At 37.5% G+C, this 19,847-nt stretch overlaps 1 protein-coding gene across 2 annotated transcripts in view; it reads left to right on the top strand.

The window, feature by feature from the left end:
- pdgfra (platelet derived growth factor receptor alpha) overlaps positions 1-19,847 on the top strand; it is a 69,182-nt gene that overhangs the window by 35,696 nt on the left and 13,639 nt on the right. For both annotated transcript variants that reach the window (XM_008111676.3, XM_003221560.4), the window contains exons 9-17: positions 1,019-1,142; positions 3,266-3,459; positions 5,155-5,249; positions 5,346-5,478; positions 8,952-9,056; positions 13,687-13,797; positions 14,464-14,617; positions 16,189-16,355; positions 18,566-18,681. In XM_008111676.3, coding sequence (XP_008109883.1) covers positions 1,019-1,142; positions 3,266-3,459; positions 5,155-5,249; positions 5,346-5,478; positions 8,952-9,056; positions 13,687-13,797; positions 14,464-14,617; positions 16,189-16,355; positions 18,566-18,681 — 1,199 coding nt within the window. The remainder of the gene's footprint in view (positions 1-1,018; positions 1,143-3,265; positions 3,460-5,154; positions 5,250-5,345; positions 5,479-8,951; positions 9,057-13,686; positions 13,798-14,463; positions 14,618-16,188; positions 16,356-18,565; positions 18,682-19,847) is intronic.

The following is a 19,847-nucleotide window of genomic DNA, read 5'->3' as shown; positions in this document are numbered from 1 at the left end:
CTGACCCCAGAAAGTAAATGTATCTGTCATAGCATATTTAGCATTTGCATTCTGTCAAGAAACACCATATGGCATAAATCATATTTCTGAAAATCAGAGTCAATAACATGGCAGATTAGGTACCTAGATACAAACTTGCATGCCTGCCGATATCTGTGGATGATACTTCAGAAATTATTTTAGTCCCAGATGTTGACACATTTAAACATCTGCTTTGCCTGGCTGAATGTCAGAAAATTGTCCCTTTCACATGAATTTAATTTGAAGAAAGGAAGGGGTACATTAAAGGGACAAGAAAGCACAAGCTTATCTTGGTGACCACTGTTGTATAGTGTTTTTATAGAAGAATCTGGAAGTGTCCATATTGATATCTTCTCATTCCTTGCCCGCCAATATTGTTGCTTGCTTATTCTGCTGCATTTTTGTAATATAAACTGTTTTTCCTCATGAGAGTTTTGTATTATCCAACATTCAGTTGTGTGGGTTTTGTAAGATCTTAAATGCTTTCTGTTGAACTCTAAAAATGTTGGCAAACTTTTATTTTAAGGTGCCTAGACATAGTTCTTAAAGTGAATTGTAGCTAGCAGTCCAATCCTATGTGTGTTTAGTGAAAAAAAAGAGAACCACCAAATTAAATGCATTTTTTTTCAAAAGGATAAAAATATAAAGCTACAGCTTAAGAAATTTGCATAATTATGCTCTAAAGTTGTGGTCATTGAACCAGTACTGGTCTATGAGGCATCTGCTGTCAGTTCCTGGTAATAATTGTAATCCATGGACACGAGTATAGTACTGGTTGCTGGAATACAAGGGCATTTTTTTTGGTTCCGCCTGAAAAGCAGTGCAATAAATGATCAAATGTTAGGAAAAACAAAGAGGTCCAGGTGCTCTGGATTTGAATGTCCTGTAGGAATGAGTCTACCAGGTAGATATGAGGTTTTAAGATATGTTTATCTTCTTCATCATTTATTAGTATGCAGTGGGCCTGATAGATCTTCCCAATTTATTATTTTTTCAGTGCCAGCTTTAATTCGAGACCTAGTAGATAATCACCATGGCTCTGCTGGGCAAACTGTGAAATGCTTGGCTGAAGGGACACCTCTCCCTGATGTGGAATGGTTGATTTGCAAGGATATAAAAAGGTACCAATAAATGGTTCTGACTGTCTTTGAATAGTATTGATTTGACAGTATGGTTTTAAATTTATAACCTTATCAATGTTTGTATAATATATGTAGGTTTAAATGTTAGGAGACAGTGGATATATGTGTACTCACAGGGATATGTTTCACTTAATACATTGGTTTTCAACCTGTGGGTCCCCAGATGTTTTGGCCCACAACTCCCAGAAATCCCTGCCAGTTTACCAGCTGTTAAGATTTTTGGGAGTTGAAGGCCAAAACATCTGGGGACCCACAGGTTCAGAACTACTGACTTAATACAATTATTATTTTTTATTTCAGTTAGGCTAAGGTCAATGTTAAGTTTGTGAATACATTTATTTATTTTGTATATTCAAAAAGTCATAGGGTTGCCTAATCAAGATTGAATTATGGCATGTTAAAGGGATACAGTTAATACCTTTTCACCAAATTTCAGTTCTTCTCCCATCAAGCAGCTCTTTCCTCCAGAAAGTACACTACCAGCCTAGTGTATTTATGAATCACTAGATCCAAGGTGGTTTAATGGTTTGAGAGTTGGAATAGGACTCTGGAGACCTCATCACCCATGAAAACCTAATGGGTGATCTTGGGTGAACCATCATCTTTGAATGAGATTTTCCTGCTTCTTGGCAGGGGGTTGAACTGGGTGGCCCATAACATCTTTTCCAACTCTATGATTCTATAATTCTATGATCTCTCTGTCTCAGAGGAAGTCAAATCTCCTTTGAACAAATTTTGCTAAGAAAACCGCATGAAAACGTTGTCTTAGGGTCACCATAAGATGGAAATGACTTTAAGGCTAACAACAAAACAATTATAATGGTTTCCTAATGATCTGGATCTATAAGAGTTATCTTCTTGACAGTGGACTCTTTTAAATTGTTCTAATGAAAGAGTTCTCCAGATATAGCTCCTTCATTTTGCAGTACAGTAGAGTCTCAGTTATCCAAAACTCACTTATCCAAGGTTCTGAATTATCCAAGGCATTTTTCTAGTCAATGTTTTCAATATATCATGATATTTTGGTGCTAAATTCGTAAATACAGTAATTACAACATAACATTACTGCATATTGAACTACTTTTTCTGTCAAATTTGTTGTATAACATGATGTTTTGGTGCTTAATTTGTAAAATCATAACCTAATTTGATGTTTAATAGGCTTTTCCTTAATCCCTCATTATCCACGATATTCACTTATCCAAGGTTCTGCCGGCCTGTTTAGCTTGGATAAGTGAGACTCTACTATACTTTGCATCAAATCATCTGATTTTTTGGGAGCTGTTCATAGTAATTTTGTACCCCAGGATCTTCCATAAAAAAACATACAAACTAGGGCATGAATTGTTAAGATTTTTAAATTTTTAAAAATTTAAATTTTAAAAAAATATTTTAAAGAACAAGAGAGGAGGGAAGAAGAAGAGAAGAATACATTCCTGTATGTTCCAGAATTAAAAACAAATTTACTAAATGGTGGAAATAAAATATTATGGCTGGCTTCAGGAATCATGAGAAAATAACCTAAGACAATAGCAACCCAGGCCAACAGAATAGTTTTAATATCTCTGAACTACTGCAATAAATACTAAAATCCCAACATATTTGCTCCATCAGGAGGCATTCAGTATTTTGTAAACTGAATAGCTCACCTAAGGGCAGGCGGATACAACTGAGGCAAAGACAGTGTTTGGAATGAATGGAGAAAAGATATTAAATAGTAGTTCTCAACCTGTGGGTCCTCAGGTGTTTTGGCCTACAACTCCCAGAAATCCCAGCCAGTTTACTAGCTGTTAGCTCTTAGATTTCTGTGAGTTGAAGGCCAAAATATCTGGGGACCCACAGGTTGATAACCACTGGTCTAGAGCTATGTTTGCCTGTTATAACAGAAATACAACTTGGACCTCTGGGTGCTATCACCAAAGTTTCCAAAGTGGTAGCTGTGCTAAGGAAGAAAAGTTTGTGAAGCCTTGAAGGGTGGGTGTGAAGTATCTTAGAAAATTTATCCTTTGGACCTATTTTTCTTTGAACACGGAACAGTCTTCAATAAAAGCCAAATGTATGGCTCAATCACCCTCATTACATTGACATATTTTTCTCTCTAGGTGCAGCAATGATACTTCGTGGACTCCCCTGACTAACAATATCTCTGATATTACTATGGAGACTCATCTGGATGAGAGGAACATGGTAGAGAGCCAGGTGACTTTTCAGAAGGTGCAAGAAACGTTGGCTGTTCGATGCCTGGCAAGGAATGACCTTGGAACCGTAGCACGGGAACTGAAGCTTGTGGCTCCAAGTGAGTTAACTTTGTGTAGCCTCGGTTCAGATAGTGTTGCCAAAACCTCCTTAGAGGTAAATGTGCATGTAAAGAGAATCTAATATTTAACATTTAAAAAATACATAATTTTGTAAATGGTAACAGAAACGTGACTTTTATAGGAATGTAATAAGAGCATTGTTTATTTAGAACATGAGTACAACTGTGAAGGGAATAGAAATCCATGCATTTTTGTGTATCAATAGTGATATAATGTCACTTCTAGCTATAGGGTCTAAGTATCCTAAAGGCACCAGATCTTGTCTGATCATAGAAGCAAAACAGATATTTCTTGAATGGGAGACCACCAATGAACAGCAAGTGTTGCAGTCTATATTTCAGAGGAAGGCAAAATGACCTCTAAGTATTATTTGAACTTCATGGAGTCGCCATGAGTTAATAGGCAATGTGAAGACACTTAATGACATATACACATACTTCTAGCTTTCAATTGGAGAGATTATTTGCCAATTAGGAGCAGGATACCTAAAGTTGTGGGGGGGGGGGGGCTCCAGTGGGAGGAGAGGAAAATGACTACATTTTCAGACACCATTCAGTTGATTTAGACAGATTTGAAGAGATTACCCCAAAATCCCCAAGATATTTTTAAAATTAAAAGTTTGGAGGGCTTCTGGGAATCCTTCATGGGCTACAAAGTTGAAGCTCAAGGGCTGCATACTTTGTCCATCCCCATTTGGAAAGTATATACCAGCTTTCCAAGAGTGCAGTATAACATTATTATTTTTTTTAGAAAGCCAAAATAGTTTGATAAATATTATGCATATTGTAAATATGTATATATCTTGATATCTTGTATATATTACAACTAATATATAATCAGATATTTGTTACTTATGTTGCTATACCTAAGATCCCAGAATAATTCCATTCCTTTCCCAAGGAAGATTACATTGTATAGTATCTACTGTATTACTTAGCCTTTAAAGTGCCACATGTCTCTTCACTGTTTTTGGTGTAGCAGACTAACAAAGATGCCCTTTTGAAAGTGAGAGCTCCTTCTTCCTGCCCCATATCTATGCCTCACTATTTGACCCCACATGGTTGTTGTTTTTTTTAAAACAGAGGACATATTGATTAGTATAAGATGAGTCTTTCATCTTAGAAAAGACAGGAAACAGCAACTAGTAATTAAAAGACAGCTGCATTTAAATAATTAGGGAAGGGCATGATTCAGTCAGTTGAACACTTCTATATCCTTCTGATTTAAATAGGAGAAAATATAGCACAATGGGATGTATTTCTAACCACAAGAAAGTCCTGCGGAGTTCAATCAGATCTGCTTGTGAGGCAGACATATACAGTGAGACCCCCATAACCATGAGTATGTATATATATCTGGTGGGCCAAAAGTCACAAGAGTGCCTGAAGTTTTAATAACATTTTGAAATATTATTTGAAAAGATTCTACATATAATGTAATTTAATGTAATTTTATTTTCTATATCAGTGGTTCTCACCATTCCTAATGCCACGTCCCCTTAATAAAGTTCGTCATGTTGTGGTGACCCCTAACCATAAAATTATTTTAGTTGCTACTTTATAACTGTCATTTTGCTATTGTTATAAATCGTAATGTAAATATCCTCTGAAGCAACATCTTGACCCATCCATCTGCTAAAAGTAAATCATTGTGTCCTTTTCTTTTCCCTTCAGCTTTAAGATCAGAATTGACTCTGGCTGCCGCAATCCTAGTGTTGCTAGTGTTTGTAATAATTTCGCTGATTGTCCTGGTTATCATATGGAAACAGGTAATTTAGAAAAACACTCTTCTGGTAGATTTATCATTCACTTCACTTGATAGGGGTGAGGCTAACATGCTGCATTTCATCTCTTGCACATTGCAGAAGCCAAGATACGAAATTAGATGGAGAGTCATCGAGTCTATCAGCCCAGATGGCCATGAATATATATATGTGGATCCCATGCAGCTGCCTTACGATTCAAGATGGGAATTTCCTAGAGATGGATTAGTGCTGGGTAAGGATCGCAATTGCATCTCCTGCATCTCCTGATGTTACACAGAAAGTGTTATATATATAGAGGTTGCAGGCTGAATAAATTAGTCAATGGAAAGTGTTGCAGATTTCAGATTACACCAAAATTTTCATGAATAACAATAACAACAACAACAACAACAACAACAATAATCTTTATTAATATCCTGCTCTATTTCCCCTATGGGGCAGCAGGTTAAACCACTGAGCTGCTGAACTTACTGACTGGAAAGTTGGCAGTTCGAATCCATGGGGCAAGGTGAGCTCCTGCTGTTAGCCCCAGTTTCTGCCAACCAGCAGTTCAAAAACATGCAAATGTGAGTGGATCAATAGGAAGGTAACAGCGCTCCATGCAGTCATGCCGGCCACATGACCTACTTTGATTTAGAAATGTAGATGAGCAGCACCCGTCAGAATTGGACATGACTAGACTTAAAGTCAAGGGGAAACCTTTACCTTTACCTATCTCCCCTTGGGGCCTCAGGGCAGTTCACAACAAATAGTGCAACTGTTCAATATCATAAAGTGCAACCAAAAACCAATGACATAAATCAAATAAAACATATTAAACAAGAACATAAAATAATAGTGAGATATTACACCAAATTAGACATCACGTAGCTAAAATTACTTCTTGACAAATAAGCATTTAGGACAACACTTAAAAATTAAGTGCTAATAAAAGGCCAACTCCTATTAAAAGGACAGGAAAAACTGAGATCTACATCATCCACCCCTTTTCCATTTCCAAAGGCCCCATCTACAGTGTCATATAATAAGTTTCAGAATGCAGTTTAACTGCATTGTACTGGATTATATGAGTCTACAGTGCTATATAATGCAGTTCAATGTAGTTCAACAGCATTCTGAATTGTATTATATGGCAGAGTAGATGGGGCCAAAGAAGCATGGCCAAAATACAGTTGGACCTGAAAAGGACCCAGCCCTAGTAGCTTCCTTCAGAGCATGGGGCCAAATTCCAGAAGTTGCAGAAGTCATTGTGTTCTAATTAGCCACAGCCCGCAGAAATAAGCTGTCAAGTTTCAACTGATATTGGGTGTTCATGTTGTCAACACCTGGTAGCAAGTATTTTATTCAAAGGAATCCATATTACACGGATGAACAGATGGTCTGATGATAAAGCGGCAATACTGAGGAAGTTCGCCCACCCTTCTCTGCACATATTTAGCAGCGGTGTGGGCAGAATAGGAAGTATTCCTCATGCTGAACACATACAGCCACGTCATTGAATAGAATGGGGGCTGGATGATGACTGGATCAATCCATGGCAGCACATATTTTTAGGGGCTGCATCCTGCCATGTGGTTCACAGACCTCCTGCCACAAAAACCCTTTAGTGTTTGAGTTTAATATGGCGGGGTGGGCTGAAATATCATCTTGGTTGTGACACTGGAAACCAGATCAAAGTTTCATTCAGCAGACAAACTGTGAGAACTTCCTAGAGGGTTTTTAAATAAGGCACCTAACTGTATTTTCATTTAAAAGCAATGAAACACTTTAATGGAGGGATATGTAGCCCAAGTTAATTGAATTGTTGCATTGGCCCTGAAGGTTGTATTAAAGACAATGAGAAGTATTGGGAGACATTTTAGTGTTCCATGTTTTTCCATGGAGCAACTAAATTGTCCTGCATATTCTGGGCCTGTATTGAAATCTCAGAATAGGTTTTGTGGCCCTTGATTTTGCCCCAAAGTAGGAAATGAATGTATCTATCTTTTATTTAGAATAAAACCTGGTTGGCAGAAGAAGAGGAAACCAATGCAAGTGTATAACTTGCATTTGCCCTTACTTTCTGCAACCATAATTCTGGGATAAGCAGGTTGCACACAAACTGGAGATTTCAATAACTCTACAATTGCTAGACTTTGAAGTGGTCCCCCCTTCCTAATACCTTGCTTTTAAGTTGATTTGCAGCAACTGGCAGGTAATAATGCTTAGTTCTGTCCCATCAAGTTTAGGTCTGTATCATTTACTGGCTTCTTGTTATCAGATTTTAGTTCAAGGTACATAAATAAAACAGGGGTATTTATTTTCCCCAAAATAGTTTGCAACTTTGTGCATTCCCCTTTGGTCAATTAGTAATAGGAATATATTTTCATAACCTGTTAAGATTATGATCCCAATATGGTTAAATATTAGTGCAGAGCAGTAAAAACGCAGAAGATTAGGGGTTTATGTGAGCAGAGGTAAAAAGAAATTAAACAATAAGACAAAATATCCAGCCTCCCTTTCCCTTTAAAAAGTCATGCGCATAAAATAAGCATCAGAGACATCAAATAAAATAGCAAAAATATGTTTACTCACAATCTTGTATGATGATGGTCATACAGGCAAAAACAACTTAGTTCCAAAGTAAAACAGTTCAGGAAACTACATATCTCTTAACAGACAGGAACATCAGCATGGCATGGTCAGGAGCGAAGAAGAAGAGACAGGAAGGGGCATCTGTACATCACTTCCTGTGTGTCCCCAGAAAGGATACTCCCATTTCCCATTTCATATGCAAAACCCCCTAAATGGTGTCATCAACTCTGGAATGCAGCTTGGCTCAGGTTACTAAGCAACAGACATAACTAACTACACAAACCATTCCACATTGAAAATGCATGCATGATTGCTTAGATAACCCAACAATTAGAGACTTCTTGAAGACAAAGCAGCAGTGTCAGTTCAGTCTTTGGAATGTCCCCTCTACTTTTAAACATGCACTTCATTCCAGATCAGCATATCATAATTTTAGTAGACATGAATTAGTAATCTCCTAATTCTGCCATTTTTGCTAAAAAGACAGGGTTCCTTCTAGACCTATGCTGTAATTTCTCACCATAAGTTGCAGCCATGTGGCGCAGGCGGGAGAGCAAGCCAGTGCAATTAACTGCAATGAATCACTCTGACCAGGAGGTCATGAGTTCGAGCCCTGCTTGGAGCCTATGTTTGTTTGTCTTTGTTCTATGTTAAAAGGCATTGAATGTTTGCCTATATGTGTAATGTGATCCGCCCTGAGTCCCCTTCAGGGTGAGAAGGGCGGAATATAAATGCTGTAAATAAATAATAATAATAAATAAACAAAAATGGCAGCCCAGTAAAACATTTATATTATTGGGACAAATTTGACCTGCAGCAGATTCTTTGACATTGTTCCCTATAGCATCAGTGGGAATGTCCCATGATTGTAGATTGTAGAATACAGAGAAATCCAATCAAATGATGGAAGGGAGCTCAGAAATATGCCCAGATTTCCCATAAGGAATCCCTCATTACTTCATGGGAGAAATTAGCTTGCAAGGGGATGTTTTATTTTGATTAGAAGAACAAATGAACTCATACAGTTCACTCTCAGATGCATACTAACCACATGACATAAGGAGTACTAGAAGCAATGAGATAAGATATGAGATTATTTTGCCAATTAAAAACATTCTCTGTTGTCTACAGGCCGAATTCTTGGCTCCGGAGCTTTTGGAAAAGTAGTTGAAGGAACCGCATATGGATTAAGTCGGTCACAGCCTGTCATGAAGGTGGCTGTGAAAATGCTGAAGCGTAAGTGTTTCTCGGGTTACAGATAATCCACGTCATCACTCTCATTAATGCCAAATATTAAAATGACTGAATTAGAACTTGAAAGCAAAATTAATTAGTGTGATATTTGTCATGGCATCAGGGGGTTGCTCTTTTATTTTTGAACCCATCAAGATGTAAAATGAAAGTGCTGTCACAAAAAACAGGGTGTTAAATGTTTCTATATATTCTCTATATTCTGTTAATAATTTAATCAGTATATTCATTGTTTATAAACAAACCTGTTATTTCTGTTGTGAGCACCTTTGTTTGGTAATGGATTTAATAAGTTTCAATAGAAAGTACAGCATGACCTCAATATCTGTGGGAAGCACATTACAGGACATCACACTGATGTGTAAAATTGTGGGTAATAGCAAACTCTATTGAACTCTATTGAATTGCTCTGGAGGGCTTTTGGAAAGTCCTAGAGAGGATTAGGTCCTCTAGTGAGCCTCTCTAGTCAACTTCTGGCAGATGCACACCATAGAGTTGCCACAGAAAATGACCAGAAGGTGTATTTTGTCAGAGGCAGACAAATGAAACCACATGACTAGATACTACGACAAATAAGAATGGACACATCGGTCACCCCTCTCTCGCTCTCATTCTCTCTTTCGCTTAGCATTATTTGGCATTTATCAGTGAGTTACTTTCATTGCTTCTAGGCTTGCAGGGACCACATTACTATTCCTCTTTCTTCACCTCTTCCTCTTGTATTATCCTCTCACTGGCTCTTCTTTCTCCTCAATTTGTTCACATCTTTCATCAGTTCAGTGAGATAACAGAATTATCCATTGAAGATCCAAAGTGAAAACATATATTTGCCCCTAGTGTAGAAGGAATATTTGACTTCACCATATATCTCAGAATCAAACAAATCTAAAGCCTTTCTGCCTGTTTTCCCAAAAATACGTTTTGCAGATGAAGCAAGCAATTATTGTTATTGATTTTCCAGTGGACCTGCTGAAGAAGGTCCTAAGGGTTAGGGTTAGGGTTAGGGTTGTTTCCTCCTCAAACTAGGGTGGCTTTTAGAAAGTGTTCCACAGGGCTGTTCAGCAGTGGGACCCTCCCTCAGAGTGTGGTAGAGGCTCCTTCTTTGGAGGCTTTTAAACAGAGACTGGATGGCTATCTGTCAGGGGTCATTTGAATGCGATCTTCCTGCTTCTTGGCAGTGGGTTGGACTGGATGGCCCATGAGGTCTTTTCCAACTCTAATTCTATGATGTAAATCTTCATCTTTTTGTTTGAAATAATTCTCACATAAGCTGGGATAATTTCTGAATGTGTGCAAGTTTCTACTGCTAATGCCTTGTAGCATAGATTTTTTTTAAGTGGAAGCACTGAAAGGGTTGGTCACATATTTTACACCAATAATCCTCTCTTTTTGTGTTTCCTGTGTGTATGTGTGTCTGCTTTACTTAATAAAGAGAAAAGGAGAGTCATTTTGTCCAGATACTCTTTTTATGTGAAATATTGAGATTTTGATACACATCCCTCCCCGCCCCCTATAAAAATCCACCCTTCATCTGTTTTGCTTTCATATAGAGGGGTGGAAAATCTCACTACAGTTGAGATGTCAAAGCAATATTTCTTATCAGGGATGAAAGAAATTACTAATCCTTTTGTACTTATTCAGTCTCTACCCTATCTATAATATCCACCTGGTGCTTTCAGGATAATACCTTTGGTTATTTGTAGCTATTGCTCATTCAGTTGCTGGTTACTTCCTATGTCTGAGAAGAGAACAGTACACTGATACTTAACCATGATGAATTGAATAATTTTTGTTTGACATATGGAGGCATCTGAAACCACACCATAACACTATGTAGCAACATTTGGGAAAAAAATCTGTTCCTGGTTTGAAAGTGTTATTTCCTGTTTAATTGTGTGGTACTTACTTGGAAAGTACTTGTTATATTCCAAAAACTTTGTTTTTGTGGCTTCCACAAACTATGTTGAATTGGTTGAGACTATGAGATATTCATCGAAAAACTATAGCAAAATGTGCTGCAGGATGTCCTGCAAAAACAAAGTTTTTGTAATTTTATAAACTTTTCCCATGTTTTTAAGATAGACCCAATTAGGAAATGATATTTATAACCCAAGAACAAATACTGTGTTACATCGTGTAATCATTTGTTTTCACTGATACATCTATGAAATCCATATCTCTTCTATTCTGTTCTGGATTGAAATCCCTATTTTCTTTTTTTATTCTCAATTTTCTAAACATTTTGCTTTCTAATCTCATGAAAATGTTGCTGCTACAAGGTGCAAAGCAATAGAACTGGAATAGGAGGAAAGGTTTACCAGTAAAGGATGGTGATGTTGGGAACAGATTGCAGTAGCCTTCTCTTGGGTGCCTCTGTGTGCCAAAAGAGTGTCCCAGTTTCTGGATCTTGTAAAAACCAATGTCTGGTTCATGGCCCATGTCAATGTATATGTATCCATACAGCATTCTTTTCCATTCCATTTCACATTAATGTGCATCTTAATAATCCACATTAAAAACCGTATATCAGTACACAGACTTCTGAAGGCTTTTCTGATCAAAATACCTTCACAAATACAATTTCATGAATGTACTCAGATATAGATGTATGTTATCCTAAAATACTAATTTTAAACATCATAGCATGTCTAGCAGTGACCTTGTTTCATGTCTCAATACTAGAGGGGAGTCCATGTGACAAGGCCCTTTCTCCAGTGGCATCTCAAATGTAAAGCTCTCCAAGGGAATGTCAGTATATCTTCATCCTTCTTGAGCTTTCAGTGGGTAGCTAAGACTGTATTGTTTTCTGTGTCCTTTGGTCCTTATAACCAGGAGCAGCTGCTCTGACTATTTTAATTCTGTATAGTTTTAAAACCATTTGTTAAAATTGTTATCTGGTCTGTTTTAAAATACTTGTTTTCTGTTTTATCTATTTTTAATGTCTTATTTTTTTTCCTCGTGCATTGTATATTGTTGGGGCCTCTGGTGGGCTGAGAAATGATACATAAATGTATTAAATAAAATGAAATAATTCAATACATTTTAAATGGATTTTGGTACATTTTTTTAAAGCTGGGAACCACATTGTTATATTCAGAGAAGTAAGAAATACAAAGATTATTCTGTTCCAATCCACACATTAGTCTGGAAATACAGAATCCTGTCTGAAATTCACAATCATATCATTTTGGGGGCTTAACATTCCTCAGTAAAACAAAATAATGAAATGATCCCATTAAGGAAAGGTGAGTTGGTATTATTTAGAGCAGTGGGTCTCAACCTGTGGGTCCCCCGATGTTTTGGCCTTCAACTCCCAGAAATCCTAACAGCTGGTAAACTGGCTAGGATTGCTGGGGGTTGTAGGCCAAAGCACCTGGGAACCCACACATTGAGAACCACTGGTTTAGAGGTTTCTACAGGTGACCAATAATCATGTGAGAAATATGCTAAAATGTCCTTTGATTATGGAATGTGGACCAAATGGACAACAGACCTCATCAGATGGATGAGGTCCCACGGGGCGATTCACCCATGGCGAATCAGTGGGGAATTGAAAAGTGTGGACTTGGGACCAATCGCTTTGATTTGGAAGTTCAAAGAGACCCACAGACCTCATGGGATCCCTGAAAATGCAGTATGGCAGGTTAAAGGACACACAATTGCCACTCCTTCTCTACAACCACACTAATATTGTCAAACCTTCTTCCCTTTTCTTCCTCATAGCTCTCCATGTTGTCCCAAACCATTATTGAGAAGTTTCCCATCTCCACAGAAATAGTTTTGGAGGTTTCCAGGGGGATTCAGTATAGCTGGGAAAGAGAATATTGTTTCCCTTCCAGTTTGACTGTCAGAAACAATTCCACAATGGAACCATCCTAATTGATCCTGACCAGTGAAAACAGCAGGTTCTCACAGAGAACTTCATTCTGAAAGTAATGATACGGACTAAAATATCTTACCTTGATTTTGAACCCAAAAACATTTTGAATCCAAAAATCAATGCACTGTATTGTTATCCTGTGGCCACCAACATATTCTGTCAGTGAATTCTATTTGTCGATGTGTGCAAATTTATAGAGGACTGAGGAATCGGTGGAAGCTTCAACAGAAATGGAAATAAAATTAATTTTTGATGTCATGTTATGGTTTTGTCCTTGTCATCCCCAAAGAAAGAAATGGGAAATATATCATTTAATAGCAGAACTGAGAAAATCTATAACTATTATAAATTGGAAATAAATGCATAGAAGAGTGTGCCAACGAAACCAAGGTAGCTCAGTCCCTAGCTGTCTATTTAAATATTAGTCTGAAGTTAACAAAATCTCATCCAGACATTTGACCCATTTAGAATTTAAAATGAGTCCTCACCATACAAATGCACCATTGTTTGTTATACCAGACATGTCTCCCTTTCGAGAAAATAGTGATTATAAAGATCTTTTCTCCAGATGTTTAGCTTACTTAAAGGGCTTTCACTCCAGCACATTATCCAAAGGAAGTAAGGGGCATATATGTCAAGGCAATCATAACAAAATCCCTATTTCTATTCAGGATTATGAGTATTTTTGAAAATCCATATAATTCTAATTAGCTATCCCACTTATTTTCCCTACAGCCACTGCACGAACCAGTGAAAAGCAGGCTCTCATGTCTGAATTAAAGATAATGACCCATCTTGGACCCCACTTGAACATAGTCAACCTGTTAGGAGCATGTACAAAATCAGGTAGGTTTGTTGAGCCATTAGAATGAAGGGTTCATCAATGTCCTACTTGCTTCAACTATAATTTACCATGTCAAAAGTAGCTGTTTGATGGCTCCAGATATACACCACATTATATGTATTAAAGAGTTATTTATCTGTATCAAGCAAACAAGCAAAAACACCTAGTTTCCCATTCTTACAAAATTTATGACTCAATAGGCCAAACAAAGCCTTCGAACAACACAAAACCCAGAAAGATTGTTATGTGGTCCCTGTCTTCCTATTTTGTTTTTAAATTTTAGTAGATATTGAAAAAACATACTTACTATTGTTAGTGTTAAATTATCAGAAATCAATCCTTTCTGATTTATCAAAAATCACCCAGATATCCAATAGCAGAACCTGAGCTAGGCAAAGGTTTTATTTAGTTACTTAAGTATATACTTACAGACGCCCCAGATTACCTGGCTTCTGGGAGTTGGTTCAACAATGTTACTGAGATCTAAGTAGTAGGTATAGTAATATGTTGTGGTCTACGTTTTGTTCAACCCATTCATAGGTATTCATACACAAGTAGAGTATTAGTACTATCTTGGTGGTCCTAAGCTTGGGTTCACCCATTCTCCAAATATGACCCTGGTAAAAACCTATGTATTATCTTGCCTTTTCCTTTCTTGATACCACTAGGTCCAATTTACATCATAACAGAATACTGCTTTTATGGAGACTTGGTGAACTATCTGCATAAAAACAGGGACAACTTTCTGAACCGAAACCCTGAAAAGACAAAGAAAGATTTGGACATCTTTGGGATGAACTCGGCTGATGAAAGCACTAGGAGGTAGAATTTACTTCTAATATATATTAGAGTCTTGCTTATCCAACCTTCATTTATCCAGCGTTCTGTATTATCAAATGCAGTCTGCCTCTTGCCCGGATCCACAGCTATTTCTCTAGGCAGCAACGAGCAGCGGGCCAATGACCCAACAACAACACAAGTGCAGCCACGCTCCCAAACAAATGGCAGACTTGTTGCAAAACATGATGTTTTGGTGCTTGATTTGTAAAATCATAACGTAACTTGACATTTAATAGGTTTTTCCTTAATCCCTCCTTATTATCCAACATTTTTGTTTATCCAATGTTCTGCCAGCCATTTATGTTGGATAAGCGAGACTCTACTCTATTTAAAACTTCTGTGTACTCTTATTGAAATGGAAATAAGTCTGTTGAACTAGACGTGAAGTAACATGAATTTCCTATTGGGTGAATGAGCCAGATCCTACAGTGAACAGCCACAATGTTGTAGCATTTTGTACCTATGTTATTACAGGTGAAGGTGGAGGAGCTCATTCAGAAAGACCACTGAAGGTCAACTCCAAAGGAACATGTGTGATCTTTTGTCAATAAAAAGTCATGGAAGGCTCCATCATCCTGTGTCCTGTAGTTCAATTATGTTTTGAAACTGCAGCACTGTACTTGTGGATTGGCTTGCCACATTTTTGTATCCTTAAGCATTTTATAGATGAAAACTGGGACATATGTGGCCAAGATAGCAGAAGTTGTTAATGTGGAACATAATAGTAAGAAAACAAAGACTAGAAGAAACTATAGCAGTTTGCTTTGACCGAGTCTGCAGGGAAGGCCAAGATTCTGCCCCCTCTTCCCCACTTGTCGAATTAACTACCAGTAATTGTAAAATACTCTTGTACTTTGAACTCAGTTTACAGTCATGCAAGTAAGCTGAAGACAAAGGGGTGGAGGAGAGAGAAACTGGGATATTCTAAAAGCAGCTGAAAATGTGGAATGACTGGGTATTAATTGGGACTGTCCCTGCCAGGTAGGAGAATATACATTTCCACCTGTTTGGACCTCAAAGGCTTCTATTACCTTATGTGCACTGATTTCCCATTTTTAAATTATTATTTTTTTGAAATAACAAAACTTTGGAAATGCCCCCCCCCCCCAATCTTACAATTTACAGCCTTTTAAAAGGCCTCTACTCTGACTACAACAGCTTGTTCAAACATTGTGAAATTGCCCTCATATATTCAATTCTGTGATCAACAAATATAGATGAGAATGACATGAGACTGTCATAATTTCACCCTGCACCAATTTATGTGTAATTTGATTAAGAGAGTAGTGCAATAATACATATATATTTGTGCAATGATCATGGAATGGCTTAGACTATGTCTCTCGGATGGTGTGATTTTTATCAACTGTTAGGTTTTAATGTTATTGTTTAATTTTAATTTTGTAATTTTTTTAATATGTTGGATATGTGTTTTATATGTACTGGACAAGTGCCTGTGTAAGCTGCCTTGAGTCCCCTTTGGGGTTGACAAAGGCAGGCTACAAATGTGGTAAATAAATAAATAAAATAATGTTATTGTGGTTTTATTCCAGCTATGTCATCCTGTCATTTGAAAATAATGGTGAATACATGGATATGAAGCAAGCAGAGACCACACAGTATGTGCCGATGCTAGAAAGGAGAGACAGGTCAAAATATTCTGACATCCAGAGATCTCTGTATGATAGACCTGCTTCATATAAGAAAAAATATCTGTCTGGTAAGTTCATGGGCATGAATCCCAATTCATTTTGAATATGTTTTAGCAGAATCAAACTATTAGATTTCTTGAGAGAAATTTCCTGATGACTCTTTTTAAAATGTGGCTCTTTCCTCTGTACCATGTTCTAGATTGAAATAATTGGTCATTCCCCCATTAAAATCCATAAAACTTTGCAGGAAAAATAAGTATCAACTACCCTGTTCTGAGTCTAGCTCATCTGTTTCCTGTGGCCTTTGAGCTTTGATAATGTGGTAGAAGATCTGATCAATTATTTTCTCCATCACATAGAATATCCATACATTCATATGTCAACAAAACGTGTTCAAGAATTATTATTCGGTTTAACTATAGTACATTTTTGTATGTCAAGGTGCAGTAAATGCAGAATTTTTCTTGTATCTCTGCTGAAAGGATATATTTTTATAGATTGAAATGATGCAGGTGTTTATATTAGTGAAAGAATATGCAGTAGAGTCTCGCTTATCCAACTTAAACTGGCCAGCAGAACGTTGGATAATAATGAGGGATTAAAGAAAAGCCTATTAAACATCAAATTAGGTTATGGTTTTACAAATTAAGCACCAAAACATTATGTTGTACAACAAATCGACAGAAAAAGCAGTTCAATACACGGTAATTTTATGTAGTAATTACAGTATTATGTATTTAGCACCAAAACATCGCAATGTATTGAAAACATTGACTACAAAAACATTGACTACTCAAAGGCAGACTGTGTTGGATGATACAGAACGTTGGATAAGTGAAGGTTGGATAAGCAAGACTGGCGCAGGCTGGAGAGCAAGCCAGCTGTAACCAGCTGCAATGAATCACTCTAACCAGGAGGTCATGAGTTCGAGGCCCACTCGGAGCCTATGTTTGTCTTGTCTTTGTTCTATGTTAAAAGGCATTGAATGTTTGCCTATATGTGTAATGTGATCCGCCCTGAGTCCCCTTCGGGGTGAGAAGGGCGGAATATAAATGCTGTAAATAAATAAATAAATAAATACTGTATTTCCTTCCTCCTTCTCTGCCACACAGCACTTGATAATGACAGAATTTATGGGGAGAACAGAGTTTGTTAATAATATGATACCAGCCACTACTTGTCCTAGTTAGAGCCACTTTCCTACGTGGCACAAGCAGTTTTCTTACCTTTATAGATTTAGTAGGACTGTAGCCATTTGACTGCGGGATGCCTTCCCCACTTAAGATTCATTCCTAGCAGTTATCAGCCCTCAAAAAGAACCTTCCCAAGTGATTTGTAGAGTACTAAATTGAGGGTTAGTGATGGGCCACATGGCTAACTCAGCCTTTTCCCTGTCCCTTTACAGAGAAACCCAATCCATGTCTTCCAAAACAGGTTTGACCACCATAGTTCATTGGTCTCAGAACCAGACTTTTTTCTAGACTCAGACTTCCTTGGCAAAGACTAGTACACTGTAGGGTTTCACTGAGCCAAAGGGGTAATCAAATAACAAGGTTTTAGTCTATCTCCTGCTGCCAGTTTCCAGAACAAAATAAGAGCCACTGCCATGGAATCACTGGTTCTTTGATGGCACAGGATGACCCTCCAATGAATAGTTACTAAAGAACATGACTGTGCTCAGCCAAGCTAAAGGGGACAAAAATGAATTAAAAAAGTGGGATGACACGATGCCATCTCCAAATGATTGCTTTGGGTTTAAACCACAAGTGGAATAAGTACAAGCAAGCTGCATAATGTGTAGGTGGTGCTTCTTTAATCCTACAATTTCTTGGAAAAAGCATATAATCAAAGGAAAAATCAAAGCTATATTTAGTATATGGATTTGTTTTAAAAGACACAGATTGATGCAAATGCACAAAGGGGTCCCTTGTTTTGCAGAAATGTTTTGGAGGGACATGTTGTAAAACTGCAAACCCAGCGCCATGGAAAGCAGAGCGGAATGAATGACCTTTGAGCTGCTGTTGAAAAACAACAACACCAGCTGTATAGGCAGAGACAGTATCCGTTCAGTCTGAATGTGCTTTGAAATGAACTCTTCCTCAAGGGAAGTGGCCTTTGCAGTTAAGTTAGACCATTAGACTGGCTCACCTTCTCAATACTTATGGCCCCAAACCCACCAGATGTTGATAAGTGCACCTGTTCCAAGGCTGGAACAAACTAATGGATTATCTTCATACGTATGACAACTATTTTATTTTATTTCCCCTCTCCTCAATAGAACAAGATGTTCTGAATCTTCTTTCAGATGATAATTCAGAAGGCCTCAGTTTGCTGGACCTATTGAGCTTTACCTACCAAGTTGCCCGGGGAATGGAGTTCTTAGCATCGAAAAATGTGAGTATTTAACTTTGTATTTGTCTACTAATAGCTACTAACTTTCAAACCTTTGTATTTGTCTACTAATAGCTTGGTCTAGTTGAGTTCAGACTTGCTTCCAGGTAAGTAAGTGGAGAGCAGACTGCACCTTAATGAAGCAATTGCCTAATATTGAACTATGTTTATTTGTAGAACTTAAATATGAGTGATAATAGAAAGAGCCATACTGGTAGCCAAACATACAATGTGAAAAAAAATTAGTTATTTCTTCAATTGATTTCCTTCATTGGTTTTGCAGTCTGCATTTCCAAATTGGTATCCAAGCCAATCAGAATGAAATATAAAGCAAATACAAATTCCCAATAAAGCAAATAGCCAATAAAACCAAGTACAATGTAATAATATACAATGTAATTTATACATAGGAAAAAATACATTTCAGCTGTCTCTTCAAACTAGTGCCCTCCAAATCACTACTCTCTTAATTTACCACATGTGCTATGGACACCACAACACATTTGGAAAGCAGGTGGTTTTTAAAATTTTCATTATGTGGTTTAGCTGTATTCTGTGTGTTCCAAAAGCTGCATTGAGTCACATTCTTAGGAAAAAGGCAGCATATAAATAAAGTGGTTGGTTGGTTGGATGGAGAACACAAGGTTGGAACAGGCAACATTTCAGGGTCATTCTCCAACAGTCTTAATGTACCAAATGTACAAGTTATTTTAACATGCATTTTTTTACATCTGCTTATTTCATGGACAAATAATAATGTACCCTGCTTTTTGTCTTGACGTTGGTCTAAATCCAATTTCACACTAGAGAAGTGAAAATCTCCACTAGTGCAGTTACATTGGATTATATCTTTGCACAGGCAGTTCTGCAAAGCAATTGGACAAGCTGTTGGGCAATCAGTTGCCCATGAGATACAATCAATTCATGTTACTAAAAATGTTGCAATTGCCTCTTTTTATATCATGTAATCAGGCCTGTAGTGAGTGGGGGGGTTTAGGGGTTCAACCCCCCCCCCGAAATTTTTCTCTCGCTTACTCATGAATTTTAACTGGTTAACCAAATCCCCATGCTAAGTCTATGAGATGCAAAACATTAAGAGTCCCACCAGGCACTATCTCAAGCAGATATTGACAGGTTTGTAGCGAGGAGGGGTATGTGCTAGGGGTTCA

The sequence above is a fragment of the Anolis carolinensis genome, chromosome 5 (assembly GCF_035594765.1).
Source record: "Anolis carolinensis isolate JA03-04 chromosome 5, rAnoCar3.1.pri, whole genome shotgun sequence".
In the NCBI taxonomy this organism is placed as follows: domain Eukaryota; kingdom Metazoa; phylum Chordata; class Lepidosauria; order Squamata; family Dactyloidae; genus Anolis; species Anolis carolinensis.
This window is presented reverse-complemented; position numbering and strand designations above follow the sequence as displayed.